The 23,577-nt window shown below is 34.0% G+C and overlaps 1 protein-coding gene across 2 annotated transcripts in view; it reads left to right on the top strand.

Annotated features, from left to right (window-relative positions):
* Window positions 1-23,577, top strand: part of CCDC171 (coiled-coil domain containing 171) — a 219,781-nt gene that overhangs the window by 137,380 nt on the left and 58,824 nt on the right. For both annotated transcript variants that reach the window (XM_036434112.2, XM_045580256.1), the window contains 2 exons: window positions 8,110-8,255; window positions 10,186-10,240. In XM_036434112.2, coding sequence (XP_036290005.1) covers window positions 8,110-8,255; window positions 10,186-10,240 — 201 coding nt within the window. The remainder of the gene's footprint in view (window positions 1-8,109; window positions 8,256-10,185; window positions 10,241-23,577) is intronic.

Below are 23,577 nucleotides of genomic sequence, written 5' to 3' on the forward strand. Positions count from 1 at the left end.
TGAAAGGTTTAAAAAAAGCAACAGCCTATATGGTCTTGAATTATATAAAATTCTATACTGCAATGGCTTGCTATAGAATTGTCTTACTTTGCAAATATTTATTTTTTGTTTCATTAGTACATTTAATAAATGATGACAGTGATCTTATGTTCACACAAGGAATTTTGAATTGTGCATGCTTTGATTTTTGATGTGCAAATTCTCTTATTGTACTAAACTAAAATCTTTATTGGAGTTTATTTCAATATAAGTAGGTAGAAAGCATGAAATACCTTACTGATTTTACCAAGAACTTGATAAATAGATAAAACATTGTTTTCACTTTTCAATGAGGATTCCCAGTTAGTGGATTTAATGGGAAATCTGGAGAGCTGGTTACTAATATTATTGTGGTGCAGGATAAAGAATAAAAGGTTTAGATTTAGAAGACCTGGGCTCACATTTTGACATAAATGCATTTAGTAGTTATATTACCTTGGGAACATTACTTCTATGACTTCTAGTTTCCCTACAGGTAAAATAGGGAGTGGGCCTAAGCCGGCAGTCAGATATCCCTCAAGGGATCCCGGACTGTGAGAGGGTGCAGGCCAGGCTGAGGGGACTGCGTCCCCACACCCCCAGTGCACTAATGTTGTGCACCGGGCCTCTAGTATCTATATATTTTTCAAATTCTTCTTAGAAAGTTGTTTTAGGTAGTTCTCGAATGACTTTAAAAATAGGATTTCATTCTAAATCTGTTTCTACAACCTAAATCAAAGGTTGACTCATTTAATTATTGCTAGGGAATTCAGAACTTTTTAGACCTTCACATAGCTAGGACTATTAACTATGAAGTTTTTGGGTAGCCTGTAGCTGACGAAGGTATAAAAGAAGAATCTGTGTGTGTTCCATCCCTATTGTATTTCTTAGGCATTCACTGAGCGGACTTAGAGGTCAGGTGAGAGCTGATTTTATTACAGCAGCAGCATGATGCTTGTCACCTGCTGCTAGTTTCTGTCTTAAAAGGCCTGCAGGACAGTCAAATGCAGTTTGCTTTATACTCTGAGAAAACATTACTGCTTACAGACCATGCGCCACAGTAGTACATCTAGCTACCACCTATAATTCTGTACTTTTCTGGATATTTTCTAGTTGAGAAGGCTCTCATGACTCTCTTTTTTATCCTCCTTTTTTGTTATTTAGAATGTGTTTTAATTATTTCTCCCCCATTTTACCTCATTATCATCTAACACTCCTAGCTTACCGGAGTTTTGTTGCATATATGTGTGGATTAGAAAAAAAATAACATTCAGTATATTTTGAGCACTTTTGTTAGTTTCCTTTTTCTTTCCATTATATTTTACCATTGATCACTTCCACTTAGTTAACTGGGAGGAATATTGATAGAATATAGGAGAACATTTTCAAAGGAGTATGAGAATATGATATCAAGAATCATAAAGCATTATATAATAAAATCTTACAACATACTCTGATAAGAATTTTCATTGCTTATCTGCTCCATTGTTTTTGATAATCACTTACATGCTTATAAAAGTAACTTATTTTATCTTTGTTTTTCTTAATTTCCTTTTATCTTTTTCAAGTGTGATAAGAAAGTGATTTTTAATAAAATTATATGTTTATATATGTATATTTATAAATGATGATGTAGAAATAACATGGAAATATAAGTAACCACATATAGGTGGGGATTTAATTATATATAGTAAATTTATTTAGCCTCTTATAGTTTATAGGACACTTCCACACCTGTTGTCTTACCAGACATGTGAGTTCTAATTAGGGTTGTCACTCATTTATTCAACCCCCAAAGTGACTAAATTATTTAAAGATCTTCAGCTTCAGTTTATAGTCACCTACCTTCTGTATAGGACTATTATTAGAAAACAATAAAATATAGTGTCTTTAAGGAAAATAATTTAAAATTTCAGAACTTTAAATTCAAGTTATACAAATAAAATATAGACGACAAAGACTGAAATATATTCCTATATTAATTTTACCATCTGTTACTATTTTTATTTATTATAAATTCTCTAGTTGCTTATCTCCCAAATTTTTAAGCTTTCTTGTAAACCATGTTATTCTTTAGTTTTATCCCTAACTGTATACCCAATTATTATTTTAACTTTATGCTTTCTGTAGCAACCTATGTGGTTTGATTACCCAGCAGCTATTCAATTCTTAATTAATATAACTTCTAGTTGTCACATTATAATAATAGGACTGAAGACAGTACTATTTCCTTTTCCAACATTAGTCTTACTGTCCTGAGATGTTTTCACACTTTATCACAATCTAGGAACATTAATTCAAAACTTATAGTTAGATAGCAGTAAGTTAAACAAACGTATTATACCAGTAGTTTCTTTCCCCCCGACCTAGGAAATGTAGCTTAGTTCTTTATGACAGGTGTGTTGTCTTGCCTTTTATTTTATATGACTAACTTTTATACTGAATTGAATAAGCCATTAGCTTTTAGTCTGTAGGAATGTGGATCCATAGATATTTCCCATTAGACAAGAGGGAATCTATACAAGCGATATTCCCTGGGGCTCGGTCTTCCTAGCTGGCCTAATGGTCTAACGCTGTGCTGTGCTGTACCCTTATGAGAAAGAACTAAGTTGGATGATTCCCTGAAAATCCAGAAATATTAGTTGGAGAATTGTGCACAGTTTCCAGATAACTTTAACTTTTTGTACTGTACTACATGTACTAATCAAGCATTCTGATTCAGGGAATCCATGTTACAAATTTTATATTTCTGAAACTATTGCAAGACACAAATTATTAACTTTATTTATGTGTCTTGAGTAGTTTAAAATGAGAGTTTGCTGAAATGAGACATACTATATTTAGGTAGCCATGCTGTTTTCAGAAAATTTGCTTTATTCCAAAAAGATCTCCACTGGTGATGGTTGCACAGCTCTGTGAATATACTAAAACCCATTGAATTGCACCATTAAAATGGGTGAGTTTTGTGGTATGTGCATTATATCTCAAAGCTGCTATTTAAAAAAATTCACTAAACAAATTGTTCTCATAGGTACAAACTAATAGAATTTCAAGTTGTACTTACAATTTATTTAAAACATTTTTAGTCTTAATAAACATTCAAAGCTTTAGAAATAATGTAATTATATGTGACTTAGAAATAGTTTTGTGTTTTTGTTCAATAGTAATACATGTTATTATAGAAAGTTAAGAAACTATAGATAAGACAAAAAGACTTCAAAATGTCTGGGTATTTTAAAAGATGTTTTGTTTATCAATTTGAGAGAGAGGGAGAGAGAGTATGGGGGGGGGAGAGAGAGAAAAAGATCGATTTGTTGTTCCACAACAAATGGAGATGGAATCTGCAACTTTCGTGTGTTAGGAGGACACTAACCAACTGAGCTACCCGGCCAGGGCAATGTGTGGGTCTTAGACTTTCACCTCTACCACGTATTCTGTCGCTGAGCTTTCCCTGCACTTAACTACAGTCATGCGCCACGTAGACAACCTTTCAGTCAACGGTGGACTGACTGCATGTGCAATGGTGATCCCATAAGGTCATAATTGAGCCGAAAAATTTCTATCGACATTGTATCCATCATGATGTTGTAGCACAACACTTTGCCCACATGTCTGTGGTGATTCTGGTGTAAGGAACCTGCACCCCAGTCATATAAAAGTATAGCAATACAATTATATGTAGTGCACAATACTTGATAATGATTATAAGTGACTGTTACTGGTTTATGTATTTACTGTACATAGTACACCATAGTTTTTATTGTTATTTTAGAGTGTATGCTTTCTACGTATATAAAGGTATGCTGTTAAACAGCGTGTTGTGTTACCCTGCCAGCAGCTACACATCATTTTCTCTTGTGCTTTATTTGACCCCCTGTTGTTTTATAACTTCAGTGTAGGCTGAGTGGACAGTGTTCATAAGGTTGCAGTAGTGCACAGTAATGTCCGAGGTTGTCACATTCCCTTCCCACTCACTCACTGACTCACCTAGAGCAACTTCCTGTCCTGCAAGTTCTCTTCATGGTAAGTGCCCTGTACAGTGTACCATTTTTATACTTTTTATACTGTATCTTTTATTTTTACTGCACTTTTTCTGTGTTTAGACACACAAATACCACTGTGTTACAATCGTAGCATAGTAACATGCTATTAGGCTTGGATTGTAGGAGCAACAGGCTTTGTCATATTGCCTAGGTGTGTGGCAGGCTGTACCACCGAGGTGTGTGTAACTGCACTCTCTGATGTTCACAGGACAGCAAGATTACCTAGCGACACATTTCTCAAAAGGTATCCCTGTCATGAAGCAGTGCGTGACTGTACTTCCTTGCCTTCCTTGTACTTACTTTTCCTGCCAGCTTTCATTATAGTGATTGGCTTTTCCTGGCCATCTCAGGAAAACAACCAGGTGTAAAAATTCCTTTTATAAGAAGAGTTTAGTGAGAGCTTTGGCTTTTTCTCCCTGGACCATGAGAGGTATACATGAAGGCGAGCAACAGCATCATTATCTAAAAAGAAATACAATAAATATCTTGCAGAATAGTTTTTGAAATGCCGTCAGTTTGGGATTTTGTTATAAAAATTTACTTTAAAACATTTTGGATTTAAAGTGAAAACTTGGAATCTTAAATAAATACTATTGTGGCATTGGTATTTATATAGCTGGACTATTTCTTTGTCTTAAAAAAAACTCTTGTTATCCTATTTCACATTAACTTTCTAACAGCTAAAATTGTTCACAACACAGTTTAAAGATAAATGCAGTATCAGGCTTTGAATTCCTTTTTTTTTTGGGTAAATATTAAGACCTGAGTACAAAATGAGGGCTGTATTGTGGATTAAGTGAAATATCTCAAGGCTGTGCTGTTCTGATAACTGAACCTGAAGTGACCTTTCTCAGACACAATTACAGAGCTGTATGTTTTTCCTTTAATTTCATCAGGGGTTTAATTAGTATACAAATAAAACTTCCCTTATCTTCCTTTCTACCTAATTGGCTTGTCTTCGCGTGTATGTGAAGTATGTGAAAGTGGGCTGTAATTAGGGTGACCGTGTTAACCTTTTTCCCTCAAATGTACTGTTGCCTAAAGGCCTAAGGCCTGGAAACTGCGCTTTGGATTATTGCTTTGCAATCACTATGGCTGTCCCTCAGGTTTTCTCATGAGCAGAAGGGCTTTGGGTGCTGCAGGTTCCCACTGCTTAACAGGATCCTCATTCTTCTCCCCACTAAATGTTTATTGATTATCTCGCCGTTCCAGGCTCAGCCTCCAACAACTTAATATCAGGTGACAGTCAGGAGAGTTCTCCAAGTAATTAGAGTTGAGCATTGGGGGAACAATTAGGAGCAGAGTTATTAAACTTGATTTATCCTATTCTCTCCTGAACAGTTTCTTGGATATCAGAACATCACACTTTCACAATCTACCCTGGTTGAGAAATTAGTGGCTAACCTGCTGCTTATCATTGTTGCCTTGCTGCCTGGAGGCACACCCTCTTGGTTTTAGTCATTCGGTTGGAGATATTAGAGTCTATAAAGTTTATCATAGGTTTTAATTAGGTAAATCTGAACAGGAGGAAAGCTGAATTAAAAACTATATGTGTATAAAACAGGCATTATATATGATTCAGGTACATACATGTGATACATATATGCACACAAATGTAAATACATGTTTCTTTCTTGAATGCTCAGTGTTAGGATTTTAAAAGAACTACTTTGTCATCAAAAACAAGAAAGGTGAGTATTACAGAAAATACATTATTGCATCATTTTTTTTTGTCTTGGTGTTTTTGTGTATATCAGGTACATATGTGTGATACATATATCTCTATGGACCCATTGATGTGAATAGCTTCCATTGTGATGCCCCAAAACCTGTTTGATAAGCTTATATTTTTGAAATTTCATAGGCAAAGGAGTGAGCAGATTTTTAGTGCTAAGAGATACTCTGATACTATTTTACATTCTAGAATTTAAAATGAGAATTCTGTGTGTATTTGATATAAAATATGATGATTAAACACAAAACTTTGTCTCTTCATTTTCACACTAATGGTCTCTGTTACTTTGTTTATACCACTTTCTGTTCATTTTCTATAATTTCAGCCTTGGAATAGGCTCTTCAGCTATGCCTCTGTAGGTGAGCTTTAGGAGAGATTGGCAGCTCCCTGCCATTGCCTCTAAAGAAGAAAATGAAAGGAGACATGTAGTAGAAATTTTAATTTTATGAGTTATATCTTCTTTGAAAGGGTATCCTAGGATTGTTGAAAAGTTAAGTGTGGTTTTATAATGACTCCAAAGTCATGGGTTCACTCAGATTGGACCAGTGAGCTTCTATTATGTACAAGGACAATATCCTGAATACCCCTCACAAATATACACCTCTAGTCATGAGTGACTGAGAAAAAGAATTTGAAAGGATTGGAACAAATCTGTTATTTCTGTGGGAAAAAGAATCCAAGCTTTATGTCTAACTGACTGGTGGTGGATCATTAGTTTTATCTTCATACCTAAAAAATGTCATTTTTAAAATCTGAAATATGTCAGAAATACTGGCCTTAAGATGACTCAAATATGGATTTTATTATTATCTTTTTAATGAAGAAATCACATGATGCTTCAGTGCCTTTAAATATCTTAACTTTGGCACAAAATAAGTAGGTTTACTATGGCTTTTAAAATTTGTTTCTTGTTATCATTCTGAAGTTGGTTTGAATCTGACTATTTCTATAGTAGGATGGTGTTTCTGCTACACTAAAGATTTATAGTAAATTATAATATTTAGTAAGTAATCACAGTTTACTTATTTTTAATTTTTGACATATTTGTCTGATATCAACTTGACTATTTGAAATGTGAAACACTAAATTTAAAAATTCAATATTTGAAAATACCTAATTTGATGGATGATTGCTTTCATTCACAAATATTTAGAGTGAATTCATTGTGTGAGCTCCAGCTTGAATTTTTTATACTACCTATTGTGAATGCACTAAAAGAATATTATTAGGAGAGTTTCAAACATGAAATTATTGCGTTTTGGTTATTCTTTACTGTATATTTGAAGCATAGTTGTGACTGAGCAAGAAGAAAAAAATTATGTGTATGCAGTCAATTATTCAGCTCAGTGTCCAACAAATTTAAATGAAAAACTGTTTGATAAGCTTATAGTTTTGAAATTTTATAGGCAAAGGAGTGAGCAGATTTTTAGTGCTAAGAGATACTCTGATACATATACTATTCTACATTCTAGAATTTAAATGAGCTCTAGAAAGTGCTCCTTTAAATTGTGAGTTTCTCATTCTAAAACTTCTAGTCTTAAAGACAAGATAAAGTTGTATTCTTGCATCTTGAAATTTTTATGCTAAGAGAATACTTAAGATTAAAGCAAATAGCAATAACAGATTTTATACTTCTGCGACTAGTAGAATGTTTATGGAATATAAATAATTCTAACTGCAAGTATTATGTATACCTTTCTCTGTTGAAACATGGTGATCACATTGTGTTACTATTCCTGAACATGAGAGTTATTTACAGGAAGTAAGTGAATTGTATTTTGGAGTTCAGTTTGTCCATTGACATGTCTATAAGCAACTGTTGTAGATAGGTTTGGAAAGACAGTAGTGGTATTTTTAAATACTGGGTTCCCTTTTCTAGGTATCATAATCCCCTTTCCTCTCCATCATATGCATACTTTGGGCATATGATAGTTCTGGTTTGAAATAGATTCTAAATTTCGTGTGCTTCCTCCCTATTTTTATTTTTCATCATTAAAAGAAAATGCAACTGGAGGTTTTTATAATCATTTTTTTTATTTTTAGTAAGAGTAAAATGTATTTGCTTTGCAGTATTTAAAAAAATAAAATAGAATTGTGTTTTACAGCTGAACATTTTTCAAAATCTTATTGGTTCTATCATTTCTAATTAGTAAGTATGTAAAATTTTTGCAGAAAATTTGTTAAGCCTTGATGTGTAATGACCCAAGTCTACTTCTCAGTCAGTCTGTATTCTTCTTTGTTTAATAGCCTATGGCATAAATTGAAGTTAATTATCAGGGCTGACAAGTAACTCTGTTTTCTGTCTGCTTGCAGAGTCTCTCCGAGGCAAAGATGGAGCTGAGAAGAAAAGATCAATCTCTGCGTCAGCTCAATAGACATCTTACCCAGCTGGAGCAGGACAAGCGTCGACTGGAGGAGAACATCCACGATGCTGAGAGTGCCCTCCGCATGGCAGCCAAGTGAGCATTTGGACCTTGGGGAGATCACTTAAAACAGACAAAAGATCAATTCTTACTTTCATGCTCCGGGTTTTAGCCCTGGATAATACAGTGTTAGAAAACAAAAGTACAGCTGTCTCTCTTTGAAATTCTCTGATATATCCCCAGAAAAGAAAACTCTTCACACTCAACATTCTAAATGTATACTTTATTGAGAAACTTCAGAAAAGTATAAGTGTCTATATAACATCTAATGAGGCGAATTTGGGGCTCTGTTGTTAAGTGTTACATGTTTGAAACCATGTTTTTATGAATATGAAATGTAAGTCTCTTTATTTAAAAGTTTTGCATAGTTTTTTTTCTATTACATATTCCTAACCCCTTCTGCCCCACTTATTCCCAAATTTTGCTCTGCATATATTATAATGTCCTAATATTGCAAATAGTATTTCCATAAGAATGTTAGTATACAATCAACATGTATATCATAGCATCTTTCTAAGTGCACTAAAACATATTGATCATTGAAAAGTCATTTAATTTTATAGCTGTCTATTCTGATATGCTAAATAGAAAAAATATACAGTTTTCAGAGAGAGCAACTATGTAAATGTGATGGGAGTGTTTTTCTTTTACCAGGTAATCAAGTTGACATACACCATGAAGTTCACATTGAACAGTTCTCTTGGGCATTTTTATTTGTTCCCCACATTAAATTACATGGAGTACTTTACGACAGTCCTTTGTACAACAGCATGGCTTAAAGAAAATCTATTTATGGATTAAAAAAACATCTAATTTTAATAAAATAAGTGTTTTCTAAATTTGGAATTCTGGATTCCTATACTTACAAAAATGTATATATTAATTAACATTTTTTTTTTAAGACAAACTCTCTTGTTAAATGCTTATCATGAAATGTGAATATAGTCTGTAGACTAAAGCATAGGATGGAGAATCTGCAATCTTAGGATATCCATAGTTTTGCCCGTGAGTTTGAGAAATTGCTCATACATAATGAATATATCAGTTTGCCAAGGCCAAAATGTGGCATGTTTGAAAAATACATAGCTGTATAACATTGCATCACTGTGTTAGGTGTATACAATTGTCATTGAAAAAATGTAAATTTGACTAAATCGGGCTTTTGTTTTCATTGTTTAGTTTTAAGTTTCCTCAGGCCAAATGAGAAGGTGATTTCTAGTGTGCCTTATAGTTCTGAAAATTCTGAGGTTAAGGAAAACAAGGTTATAAAACCTTCAGATTCCTATTATATCAAAACATTGCTGCTAATTCAAGAATTTGGCTTGTCTGTGAAATTTGAAGAGCTAATACATTGATTGCTTCTCGTTTTCAGTCTGTAATTTAACATTACATTTATGTCTTTAGCATTTTCACCCAAACTTCTTATTTAATTATTAAGCCAAATTCAATATGCAATGCCAGTAGAAGAAATTAGTAACTTTGCCTAGTTCTAGTCAAGGTCATAGGCAGTTTTTGTGCATTTATTATAGCACAAAACTACTAAAGAAGGAAAGCATTATTTTCCTTAGTATGGCCATTTATAATATATCCCTACCACTAATACTTGAAAATTTTTATTATAAATAAAAAGAATAAAAGTTTAGCCTATTCAGTACATTTTAATTCATTAAATAACCATGATTTTATCTTTCTTTCTTTTTCACTTTAACTTTGAAGATGCCCTTAAGAATTTTTCCCTCGTCTAAATCTATCACAGGCAATATGATTGAAGATAAGAGTTAAATATGGGGGGAAAAAGATTTAACTGTGGAGCTAAACCAGTGAATATAGTAAGGTTTTATGCTTTTAGAAGGAGTGCAATGATAACTAACCATTATTTTTCAATAATAGCAACTTACATTAAAAATGTGTAACATTTGTAGTAAGGTTTGGGGTTTAATAACACCTAATCTCTGTTTCTTTCTAGAGACAAAGATTGTGTTGCCAATCATATGAGAACAGTAGAAAATATGCTTCATAAGGTATTGTAATTTTTCTTAAATATTGTTCAACTTGTATTATGACACAGTTCTCCTAGTGACTAGGAGACCTAGTTCAGACCTAGTCATTATTTTTATTATCACAGGCCACTTTAATTCATTTTGTACTTTCTTTAAAAATAAGTGAGCAAAAGGTCATTTCAAATTTGTTTTATACAGTGCTATGTTGCATAACTTTTTCAGAATTTACGTCGTATACATGATAAAACTATAAAAATAGTGGTTTTACCAAATTGATATAATTGCACTTGAATTATTTGTGGTCTTTGCTGAATGAACCAGAGGTCACTAAGATTCTTACATGTTTCATAATCATAAAATGTTTGACCACACTGTCTAACCTCTCACCACTCTTAAACCTACTATCCTATATATGTATATATAGACAGAGACATAATGTATTGTATTTGGCAATACTCATATATCTAAGCTAGGCAGTAATGTTTTCCAAGTTGTAATTTATGTTCTTACAGGAATGTTTTTTTAAAGTAGAAATTTAATATATTTAATAATGTTATATTCTTAAATTTGATTACTTCTGCATGGTAAATTGACTTTTCATTTGCAATGATGAGCAGCATTATAAAGATACTATGTTATTACTAAAAACTTAATATATTAACTGGTTTTGTATTTTATTAGCACTTCAAATTTAAAGATGATGTATTCACTATTTCACTATTTTAAAAATTGAGGAATGTTATGTTTGTGTTTCTGTTATTGTCTAATTGACAATTTATTGAAAACATAAATACCTAGTACTTTTAAGATATATGGGATTTATGAATTAATCATATTTAGAATAATTTTGTTAATCAAATTTATTATATAGTATAATTTAAGGAAATATTTAATAGATAGTAGCAAACTACTATTTAATAGTGTTAAAACTACTATTTTAACATTTTGGAAACATTGGGCCGCCATATTCTTTTATATTTTGATAATGACTAGCATTATTTTATATCTCTAAAGCATTTTGAAAAAACATCTAATATTCTGAAAGCTATTTTTAAAAATAATAGTTGTTTGAAATTATGATTTCTCCCCTCTCATCTCTCATTTTAAAAAAGTTTACAGTCAGTATAGTTTAAATATAGTAAAAGAAAACTCATGTGCTGGAAATCTGAAATTTAGATTTGTAGGAAAAGAGACATTTTTGATTAGATATTTTTTGTATCGTGGGTAGGAAAAATCAATTATGTCATGTATATATGGCATACCTTTTTATACAGTTAATGTTACCTTTGACATAATACAATTGTTTGTTCTTCACAGCTAGAAGAAAAATGTGTTGAATAGCAGCTATCTTAGGCAATGAATATTAACAGCAGAAAAAAAACTATCGTCAGTATAAAATACATATGTTATCCTTTCCTTATGAGGATAAAAAATATATTTTAAATATAACAATGACTGATTGCAATAGGAAAATTGTTAATCAGTTCTCTCATTATAGTTCATCTTTTTTTTTTTTCTTTTTTCTTTTTGCATCATATGGAAAGAAAGAAAGATGTCTACAGCTTTGGACTGTAGCCATTGTAGATTTACTTTTGCTTTCTGTCTTTTCCCTTAAAACTTAATAATTATTTTGATTTATGTCTTTGGAATTTTCTATTTATATAGTGGTTTTTAAATTATCAATTATTTTTAAAGCTTGAAGTAAAATTTTAGGGAAGTTTAATCGATTACTGGGCTAATTCTTTTTTATACAAAGTTTGGGTGAGAATGAATGGATCACAGGAAGTGGCCCAGAGGGTTTCTCTGAAGGTCTCAGGTTGGTGCAGAATGCCAACGCTCACAGTTTATTTTTCTGGCCATTTGGGACTGTCTAGTGGTAGCATTTTGCTGTCCCAGAGAAACTAAGAATAGTACAGATGGAGGAGTGTCCAGGCTCTTTTAAGGAACAGTGAAAATGGTTGTGTTTATTTCCAAACGCTGTAGCACAGTTTACCTATTTAAATTTTCTGTTTCTTTTTTGAGTCAGTTTTGGTAGCTTGCATTTTTTTCCAGGAATTTGTCTATGTCACCTAGCTTGACTAGATGAAATAGACATATTTCATCTGGAAAGTGAATATGCAATTGTTCACTTTCTTAGAATTGTTTTTATTTCAATAAGATCAGTTGTATGTCACTATTTTTAGGCCTGATTTTAGTAACTTATTAATATATTATTAATACATTTTTTTTTTGTAAATCTAGTTGAGGTTTGTCAATTCTGTTGATCTTTCAAAGAAAACACATTTGGTTTTCTTGATTTGCTCTATTGGCTTCCTCTTCTCTATTTCCTTTGTCTCTGCTCCAATAATTTATGTCCTTTTTTTGTTTGCTTTGGGTTTACTAATAGTTTACTTTTATAAGATGGATCCTTAGGTTATTGGTTTGAGAACTTCCTCTTCCCTCCTCTTCTCTCTCCTCCCATCCCCTTCCCTCCCCTTCCTTCTCCTTCCCTTACATTTAGTTAGCTAGACTCAGTTTAGATTATCCCAATTTTGTTAGCAATATTCAAAGAATCACATTCCTTCTTGGCTTCATCAGTGTTACAGAGCTTCTTCACAGTCTGTTTTATTTGATTCTTGTTGGCCTTGACACAAGTATATTGTTGTTTTATATCTTCTTCATGGTTGGTTCGGTAGTCAAGGGGAACTTGATGATGGCATGGTGGTCAAACCCATGTATTTTGGGGTGGTCTTCCAAGGGTATTTGGGCTGCCTTTGGAGCTGCATTGTCTTGATCTGTTGAAGGTGGGTGACATGGGAATCTTCTCTTTTTGTGTGTGTGGCGGTGGGCTCATATCAGTATTGCTTTCTTTTCCTTTAAAGCCTTTGCATTGGCTTTGGTTTTGGGGAAGGGCAGGGGCTTCCTTCTTTGCTTTCAGCACAATTTTCATGAAAAGCTTTTTTTTTTTTTAATATAGGCATTTATGGCTATAAATTTCCACATGAGCACTATTTTCAGTGCATCTATAAGTTTTGCTATGCTGTTTTTCTCTATCTTAAAGTATTTTCTGATTTCCCTGTGATTTCTTCTTTGATCTACTCATTGTTTTAATTTCCAAAATATTTGGGCATTTTTTACATGTCTTTTTAAAACTATTGAGTTCTGATGTAATTCTGTATGGTTTGAATAGATACTTTGATTTAAATTCTTTGAAATTATTAAAGTTTGTTATGTGGTCCAGAATGTGGTCTGTCTTGGTAAATGGTTCAGAGCATTTAAAGTGAGAATGTGTATTCTGCTGTTGTTGGGTAGAATATGCTCTACATATCTGTTATGTCTGGTTAACTTATCGTATTGTTCAAGTCTTCAAGTTCCTTGGATATCTTTTGTGTAGTTCTTTAATCTGTTAATGAAGTGAGATTTTGAAGTCTGACTATTATTGTTCAGCTATTTCTCCCTTCAATTTTGTCAGTTTTTGCTTTATGTATTTTGTGATTCTGTGGTTAAAAGCATGTATATTATATAAATTGTTATATCTTCTTGGTGGATTGACCCTTTTATAATTTTATATGTTTTCTTTGTCTTTTGTAAACCTTTTGTTTTAAAGTCTATTTTGTATGATACTGCTATAGCCACTGCATCTCTCTTTGGGTTATTATTTGCATGGAATATTTTTTTTCTATCTCTTTATTTTCAACCTATCTGTGTCTAAGATAAGTCTCTTGTAGAGAGCATGCAGTTGAATCATGTTTTTAAATCTATTCTACCAATCTCCAACTTTTAATGGGAGAGTTTAATCAAGTGGTAACAAAGGACTTTTACCCCTTCTTATATATATCATCAACATATTTTATAATTAATGTAATTTTCTTTTAAATTATATAGGGTAAAAGAGGAGTTACACAACAAAAATACATTAATGCTGACTTTTATTTCTTTACTTTAGTGATCTTTGTTTCCTCATGTAGGTTTGAGTTACTGTCTAATGTCCTTAATTTCAGGGTAAAGGCTTTCCTTTAGTATTTCCTTTAGTATTTCTTCTAAGGAAGGTCTGCTAGTAATGGTCACCCTTAGCTATTGTTTATCTTGGAGTGGCTTAATTTCTCCTTCATTTTTGAAGCATATTTTTGTTGGATATAGAATTCTTGGTTGACAGTTTCCCCCCCCCCAGCAGTTGAATGTATTAACTCCAAATTTTCCATTTGTTTCCTTTCTATACTTTATCTCTCTCTCTCTCTCTCTCTCTCTCTCTCTCTCTCTCTCTCTATATATATATATATATATATATATACACACATACATATATATATATATATATATATATATATATATATTTTTTTTTTTTTTTAACATTATTCTTTTGGTTTCCTTTGGTTCTTTGTTCATGGTTTTCTTTAATTGATTTAAAGTCTTTCTGTGGTAAATCTCATATCTAAGCTTCATCAGGGAAAGTTGCTATTAAATTCCACTTTTCTTATGTGTGGGTCATACTTTATTTCTCTGCATACTTCATACTTTTTGGTTGAGAAATAGGTTTGTTTTTTTTGAGTATTATAATGTAGTGACTCTGGAAATCAGATTTTTCACCATCTCTAGTGTTTGTTCTTGCTGCATATTCTAGTAGTATTTGTTTTTTTAGTGAATTAGCAATGATTTTTTAAAGTGTATTCTTCATTATGTGTGGTTAATTGAAATCTCTGTTTTGTTAGCTTATTTAATGATCAGGCAGTGTATGGTTTTGTTTTGTTTTGTTTTTTTTTAAATATTTTTTATTGATTTTTCACAGAGAGGAAGGGAGAGGAATAGAGAGCTGGAAATGTCAATGAGAGAGAAACATCAACCAGCTGCCTCCTGCACGCCCACCACTGGGAATGTGCCTGCAACCAATGTACATGCCCTTGAGCGGAATCGAACCTGGGACCCTTCAGTCCGCAAGCCTATGCTCTCCACTGAGCCAAACTGGTTTCGGCCAGTGTATGTTTTTAAAAAATATTTTTTTTATTGATTTTTAGAAAGAGAGGAAGGGAGAGGAAGAGAGAGAAAAAAACATCGATGCCAGAGGAAAATATTGATTGGCTACCTCCTGCATGCCCCTGTTGGGGATTAAGCCTCAAACCTAAGAATGTGCCCTTACTGGGAATTGAACTGGCAATGCATGGGATGACACTCCCACCAGGGCAGGCCAGGTATTGGAGATTTCCTTAAATACTAAGATTCAGATTTTTAAAAATTTACCTTTATTATTGACAGTATTATTCCCATTTTTCCCATTGACCCCTTCACCCCATTCCCGCCCCCTCCCTAAGCCTTCACTTCACTATTGTCTGTCCATTGGTTATGCATATATGCATATAAATTCTTTGGTTAATCTCTTCCCATCCCCTTCCCTACCTCTTCCTTCTGAAATGTGTCATTCTGTTGCATGCTTCAATATCTCTGGACCTATAAAATTGTCAATTTATTTTGTTCATTTAATTCCACATATAAATGAGATCATTTGGATTAAGTTTTGGCTGCTCTCTGTAAAGTGTTAGTTTCTAGAGTTCTGAAAAAGTTGATTCTAACAGAATTTGCCAGTTTACTTGCTGCTTTTGGAGTACTTTACTTCACATTTTTGTTAGCATCACTCACTACTATTACATTCTTTTATGCTCCTAATAACTTTACCAGTAGGCTTCTGATAATATAAACTTCTTAGGAATTGAAATTTTTAAAAAATTTAAGAAACTCTTTAAACATGCTTAAGTATTTTTATTGTATGGAAAAAGTAAAAGTGTAATCATTATATTGAAATAATTTTCAGGATAGGTTAGATGAATAGGTTAGTGTCTGGATTACTTAGGGTTAGATATGAGAAAATCACGTTAAGCATTTATTGGGTACTACCGTGTTTTCCCGAAAATAAGACATCCTCCGAAAATAAGATCTAGCGCATGGAAAGATAAGACATCCCCTGAAAATAAGACCTAGCGCAACTTTGGGAGAAAAAATTAATATAAGACACTGTCTTATTTTCGGGTAAGGGTAATCAAGTTCTTAGCAGAGAGATATCTTTGTTTACTGTGTAGCTGGGGTGAAAGTAAGATTTGGGTAAAATTTGAATGTAGAGAAGAAGCAGGACATTTTTGGTTGTAATTTTTGTTGTTGTTGAATTAGCAGAATGGCTGGATTCTTGAGGGTTTTAGAGATTACTTGTTTTACGAGTAGGGAAGAATTAACCAAAGTGTTTTCTATGTATGATCATAATTTACTCTGTTACGACTGAATTTTTACGGAGAGGCATTAAATACCTTTTCAGTCAAGTATTTAAATGTTAAGAAAGACTACCTAGAAGACCTAAGTTTTTCAGGCTGAAATGACACTGGAACAATAACAAGGAAGTCATAGGAGTTTTTGTTAAAGCTGTTTTGGATTTGCTATAACAATAAAGTTTCTTAAAACTTCTACTTTATAATTAAATGCAATATTTACTATGAGTAATTGAGCATTACAGATACCTTGGATTGTACATTATGTGTCAAGAATTGTGCCCTTCTCTGGGAAAAGATATATCTCTATCCCTATCCCTATCCCTATCCCTATCCCTATCCTTATCCCTATCCCTGTATCTGTATATCTATATTTATATCTATATCTATATCTATATCTATATCTATGTCTATGTCTATGTCTATGTCTATGTCTATGTCTATATCTATATCTATATCTATCTATATCATTTATATCTATATCTATATCTATATCTCTATATTGTCATCTCTTTCATATTTAGAGAGAGAGAGAGAGAGACAGAGAGAGAGAGATATGTCTCCTACTCCCTTCCTTCAAAATGGAGACATAGATTTTCCAGTATATCATGGTAAACATGCACCCATATGCAGCTCTGGCCGAAACTGGTTTGGCTCAATGGATAGAGCGTTGGCCTGTGGACTGAAGGGTTCCAGGTTCGATCCCGGTCAAGGGCATGTACCGTGGTTACGTACACATCCCCGGTAGGGGTTGTGCAGAAGGCAGCTGATCGATGATTCTCTCTCATCGATGTTTCTAGCTCTCTTTCCCTCTCTCTTCCTCTCTGTAAAAAAGTCAATAAAATATATTAAAAAAAAGATGCAGCTCTGTATCTATTTAGATAGAGTTATTCATCTATGATGCATACTTAGAAAACCCAAGGGAAAGGCTGTGGAAGTTTCTTAGGAGAAAATTATTGCCTGATGGAGCTTTGAAGTGTGAGGAAAGATGGGAAAGGCTATCTAGAGAGAGTTGCATGTGCAAGTGCATGGAAGCATGAACATCCAGATAGCCTCAACTCGGCATTAAATGTAAGGAGAGTGCAAGAGATGAGGCTGAATGAGGCAGGCAGAAACCAGGTCATGGAAGAACTTTTTTTCTTTTCTCTCCCCCCCCCCCCCCATTCTAAGAACCTTAGATTTTTATCATGGAGCAGAGATTAAAACCTCAACCAGGGTTTAAGGATGTGGTCAGATTTCCTTATGGAATTTGGGTTCTGTAGGGCAGCTTTGTAAATTGGATGCAGTGAGTAATAAAGGGAATTAAGAGCTATGAATCTGTCAGCTAAGCGGCAGGATAATATGGTAGGTGGTGTTGAGGAAGGGATGTGAAACTGATTTAATAACATGGTGAATGGGGATGAGAAGGGCAGGGGAGGAGGTTTCCCAGGATGGCAGTGTGGTGACCTGATGCTAGGAACACAAACAGAGGAGCAAGTGAGTTTGCTTCTTCAGGAGGGAGAAGGGAAACAGTGATGAGTTTGTTCTGGAACTTCTAGTTTCTGGTAATGTGGAGTGAACAGCAGGGTATGTGAGTCTGGACCTCTGGGATAAAAGTCAGGGCTGAGATTGATTAACATAATACTTTCTGGCAAAGAAAGAGGTGATATAGCAATTGACAAGAGAAACAAGACATTATAAATAAATGGGAGGCTAGGCAATGCACTTTCAGAGATTAATTATGCTACTAGAGTTTGAAGTCCTTGAGGGATGGAGTTCTGTCTCCTTAATTTTTATATCCTCAGCATCTATCACAGTGCCTGGTACCCAGTAGGCACTTAGTGAATGTTTGTTGAATGAGTCAAACTTTCACCGTCACCCAGTCTGTAAACATTAACTAAAGCCATCTCTGGATTTCAATGTAAGTCTTGCTGATAGTATAAGTTGGTTTCTTTATTTGATTGTTAAAAACAGCATGTGTATGTACTTTCCCCAATTAAAAGCTAGAGGAGAAAGCCTAAATTTGATTTGAGGAATGTCTATGGGAAAGAGAGGTTTGGAGAGGTATGCTAGCAATGAATTTATAGGTAATAGCTAGTGTGATGCCTATGAAAAATAGATGGATGATTACTTCTATTATTCCAGTGGATTGTGGAATAGTCAAACAGCATCTGACAGGTGAAGTCACTGAGTAACCAAATCTTCAAATGTGATTTATAATTTTATCTTAAAAATGGTTAACAGACTATTTGAAATGCATAGTTGTCTTTGATCTTAAGTCTTTACTGCATTTATAAAGAATACACAGACAATAGGATATTTTTTAATTTATGAAACTGATAGCGTTTTAAAAATTGGAACATGATCTCCAGCCTCTAAAACACAATTTTTAGTGGCTCATTAATGACTCTCTAAATGTTACTGACAATCTTCGAACTCCTTTCCATTCTTAGTTTCTGGTTCTGAACATCAGCTGTGTGGGCCATGCAGGTGTTAGCACAGCTGGCTTGCTGATGACAACTCTGTCCAGATAGCTGCCTGGTGTGTCATCATTCATATTGTTCAGTGTCATTCTGACCTAGCCAAGCTAAAAATGGGAATCCAGCTCAAGAGGGATTAAAAAACCTTGGCAGACTAAAGATAAGACACTACAGAATGTCATGTACGTGTGCTTAACTGTTTTTAGCTTAAACACATCTAAATAACTGATTTCAGTGTTCACTTCTTTCTCCTTTGGGATAAGTCACCTTAGAAAAGAAAAAATCTCCCTGTGGGGAACTGTAACAATTCAATTTATTAATACACTTCTCCACTCTCAAGTATGGGTTTTGTGTGTCTTTTAAATGGCTCAAGATCACAGTAACCTATTTGTGGGGTACATTCTATGGTCTGTAACTTGTGTTACAGATTTATCCTGCTGTCTAGGGCCTTTATAAGATGACCATGATTAAATCACCCTATTTTCCAGCTTGATAATTTGATTTGAGGCTTCAGTTTTTCAGATGCTAAATTGGGATGTAGCCAGCTTGATAATTTGATTCAAGAGATGAGTGTCTTAGACCCGTAATTGGGATGTAACTGTATGTGTGCGGTGACTGTGGCGGTGGATTTTGCCCTTTCCTGGTGACAGCAGCTGGCAGCCATTGGAGAGTCTGGCTGTGGTCCAGAGTCGTAGGTAAAGTTACATAACCTCCCAGTAAAGAAGGTGAGTCCCTCACGTCCTTCTGTTAAGACTGAGTGTCTGTGCTCGCTGTGGCATCGGAGTGCCTGCTTCTGCCCACAGAGTGCCAGGGGATGCCTTGGGACATCATAGTTTGGGGCTCTTCCACGTGAGATTGTGACCTTGGTGGAAGAGTGATGGCTGCGCAGGTACCTGTCTCAGTGTCATCACTGTGTGTGTGCTGGTGGGGAGCAGGGCAGAGGGAGAGAGAACGTGAATGAATGAGGATGCCTACAGGTCCAATGAATGAGGAAAACAAGGATGTTTAGGTAGTGATTTCTATTGTTTATCACAAAACTACTTTTCTGCAACTTACATACTTTTGCTATGACTGCCAGACAAAGGATAAAGACAAAGAAAAAAAAATTGTGGTTTTTTTTTTTTTGTTTTTTTTTTTTTTAGAAATGGAAGAAATACATTCACTGTTCATTATAGACATTAAGAGTCATTTTTTAAAATATATAAAAAGAGTCATTATTATTTTGTGTTAAGAGCACTGGACTCAGGATTCTCATATTAGGGTTGGCAATAGCTATGTCACAAGGTGGAGGGCAGAATCAAGTTGAGAGAACTTTGAAAAGTATGAAGTATTTTTAGAGGCACTGGTGGTACTATTACTAATAGAAATAGTACTGTACTCTATATTTCCTTAATTCATCAGTTAAGGAAAAGGTAAAAGAAAGAGGAAAATATCCATTCAGATGTCACTATCCAATTTTGTAAAAATATGTTTTTATTGGTTTTTAGAGAGCTAGGAAAGGAGAGATAGATTTAGAAACATCGATGAGAAACATTGATCAGCTGCCTCCTGCACAGCCACCACAGGGGATCCAGCCTGTAATCTGGGCAAGTACCCTGACCAGGAATTGATCCACTGACCTCTTGGTGCATGGGTCAGTGCTCAAACCACTGAGCAACACCGGCCAGGCTAACTATCCAATTTTTAATGTTATTTACATTGTCTGGACATGCTTTAAATCCTGCTCCTGCCACTAGGCATATACTAAAGCTCTGGGACTATCTAAATATCGTTTTTGTTATTCTTTCTTTCTACTGCCTTGTAGAATTGGTGAGTTTGGAATGATATTCCTTTTTGATCACATACTCACAAGTGTCTGCAAACATAACATTTTTCTTGTCACTGTTGTTATTACAGAGTATTTGTAACTGTGGCTGATTTTCTTCCCTTTTTATAAAAGGCTCTCCAGTATGCCTACTTGTTAAGGAAATTTTCTGTTAATTGGATATTGGAAGGGGTGACCATAGTTGTGCCAGGAGTGTTAGACAATCAAATTGGCTACATGAACTTTAAAATACACCAGGAGATACTGCACTTATTTCATGAAACACTAGAAAAAAGGAGCCAAAAAGTGTCTGAGATGGCACTCTTTGTCAGTAACTTAAGGTTCAAACATTCTCTGGTAAGAGGTAGTGATGTTAAGAAACTTTATAGATGGTGAAAAATATTGTCCTTCTTTCTAGTCCTCTAAGGCAGGGATAGCCAGTGTTTTCTGTAAAGGACCAGACAGTAAGTATTTTACTACATGGTCTCTGCCTCAACTCTCCAACTCTGCTGTTGTAGGAGGAAAGCAGGCAAAGACAATACATATTGTAAATGAATGGGCATGTCGGTGTTCTAATAAAACCTTTTCTACAGTAATGAGTGGGCTGGGTTTTGTTCCCTGGGTGCAGTGTGTCAACTATACCTGCTGTCTGGTGCATACGTTGAAAATAGGTGTAGGCTGCACTAGTGTGTAGGATAAAAAGTTATAATAAAGAGGGAAGGGAAAGCAAAAGGTACCAATGGATGTGGAGGGAAGTATAGAGGCAGGATGGAGAAAAGGAAGGCAGGGCATGTAAGTGAAGTAAAACGTGAATATATACTGAGTGGCCAGATTATTATGATCTCTGAATGCATAATAATCTGGCCATTCAGTGTGTGTGTGTGTATTAGAGGACCAGTGCATGAATTCATGCATGGGTGGGGTCTGGCCAGCCTGGCCAGGGGGAAGGGATATGGGCGGTTCGAACTCCTGGTCAAGGGGACAATTTGCATATTAGCCTTTTATTATATAGGATATACACTGAGTGGCCAGATTATTGTGAGTTCAGAGATCATCATAATCTGGTCACTCAGTGTAGAGTGATAAGGAAGTATGGGGGGTGTGCATTTAAAGGGACTATCTCTAATAAGAACATTTGTTGGGAAGCATTGATGGCAATAATAGTTTTAGAAAATATAATTTTAGGCAGATTAAGAGTATGATGTAAAGCCTTAATATCAGTTACTTTTCCTAGGCATCAGGATTTAGGCACCATATACATTTCCTTACATGTATTCTCAAGTGTAAGTTTCGATCTGCTACAACTTACCACTTCTTCTGGTATCCTGTTGGTGAAGACATTTGCTAGTACTACATTTCATGAGTTTTTATTGGAACATTAGTCCAGAGGGATTTAGAGCTGTTCAGGATAAAAGCTTCAGCTTCACATTTTGAAAGTTGAGTAGCTTTTCCAAAAATGACTAATTTAATTTCATAGCTGATGTATCTAGCAGAAACTGCTTTTTTGGTGTTATGGTTTGAATACAGATTGGTGTCTTGTGAGTAAAGGCTAATCAGAGGAATAGGAAAAGTACTTACAATGAGCTTATGAACCACATAATTCTAAAACTAGATTATTGTAATAAAATAAATATATTTTTTGTAATTTTTGACTTAGAAAGTTTCATTTATTTTTATCTACATCTCTTAGAGCATATCTATTAGAAATATCTATTTTCTAAAAATCTGCAATAAGAAAGGGGGAAAGCCTACTTTTTCTAAAAATCCAAATTTTAGAATGAAGTAATATAGATTTTTATTTTTTTTAAAATATAAATTATACCTTTATAGAATGTTATAAAAACACATACAATTTGACAATTGAGATTTATATTATGAATACTATGAAAAAAATCACTATATGTTAAAAATGAAGTTAGCCATTTTGAAGTAAAAAGCAATGCATACATGTTTTTTATTGCTCACATCAAGGATTGTCTTTTGAAACTATAATTTAAAATCAATTTGAAATTATGATGTAATTTGTGGACAGGTGATAGTGGTTATTATAATCCTAATTCACATTAAAATCTATATTTTAAAAGATGAACATACTTTTCCATCTAGGGAAAAAGTAATTTTACTATTCTAATATTGTTATTTTAGAACGTTTGACAGTAGAGCAACTTACTTTAGATTCTCCTTTTTGATAGGAATTATCCAGTGGGTAGTGGCTAAAGAAATCCCACTTACCTCTTTTCTGATTTTAGTTACTCTGTTCTCAGCTTGCCTGTTCTCTCTGTGTGTATGTTTCATGGACAAATGCATTAAGGGGAGAGTTCTTTTTCTAATGTTTTATGTTGAATTTCTGCCCTGTTTATTCTTGTTCACACCCTGAAATTCAAACTGCCTTCTGCATTCTTTCTCGTCTCTTCTTTTCTTTTCACTTTTTCCCGTTTCTTATTGCCTTTCCTTCTTGCTCCTTTGCTGCATACACTTTTTATTTGTCCTAGTGTCACTATTTTGCATTCTCTCAACATGGTGCTTTCACTTCTTTTACCCATTAAAATAAAGGAATTCCTTTTTAAGACTAAAAAAAAACAAACAAACACCTTTTTCTAGACATATTTGGAGAAGTGTAGATGCCTGCTCTCAAAGTTTTGCTTTAACTTAAAAGTGGAAAAATTCTTATCTTTTAGAAGAAATATTTGCAATACTACATCTATTATATATTATGAGTCACTGTCTCTCTTTTTTTTTATTGTCTAAAGTTTTACCTATGTCTTAAGGTCACTGTCTCTTGATGGCACTGTCAACATTGAACAGATAATTTATAATGCATAATATATTAACAAATGTATATTAGTCAAATAAAGTAATGGTGATGCT

Source organism: Pipistrellus kuhlii, unplaced genomic scaffold, assembly GCF_014108245.1.
Source record: "Pipistrellus kuhlii isolate mPipKuh1 unplaced genomic scaffold, mPipKuh1.p scaffold_m20_p_12, whole genome shotgun sequence".
Lineage (NCBI taxonomy): Eukaryota > Metazoa > Chordata > Mammalia > Chiroptera > Vespertilionidae > Pipistrellus > Pipistrellus kuhlii.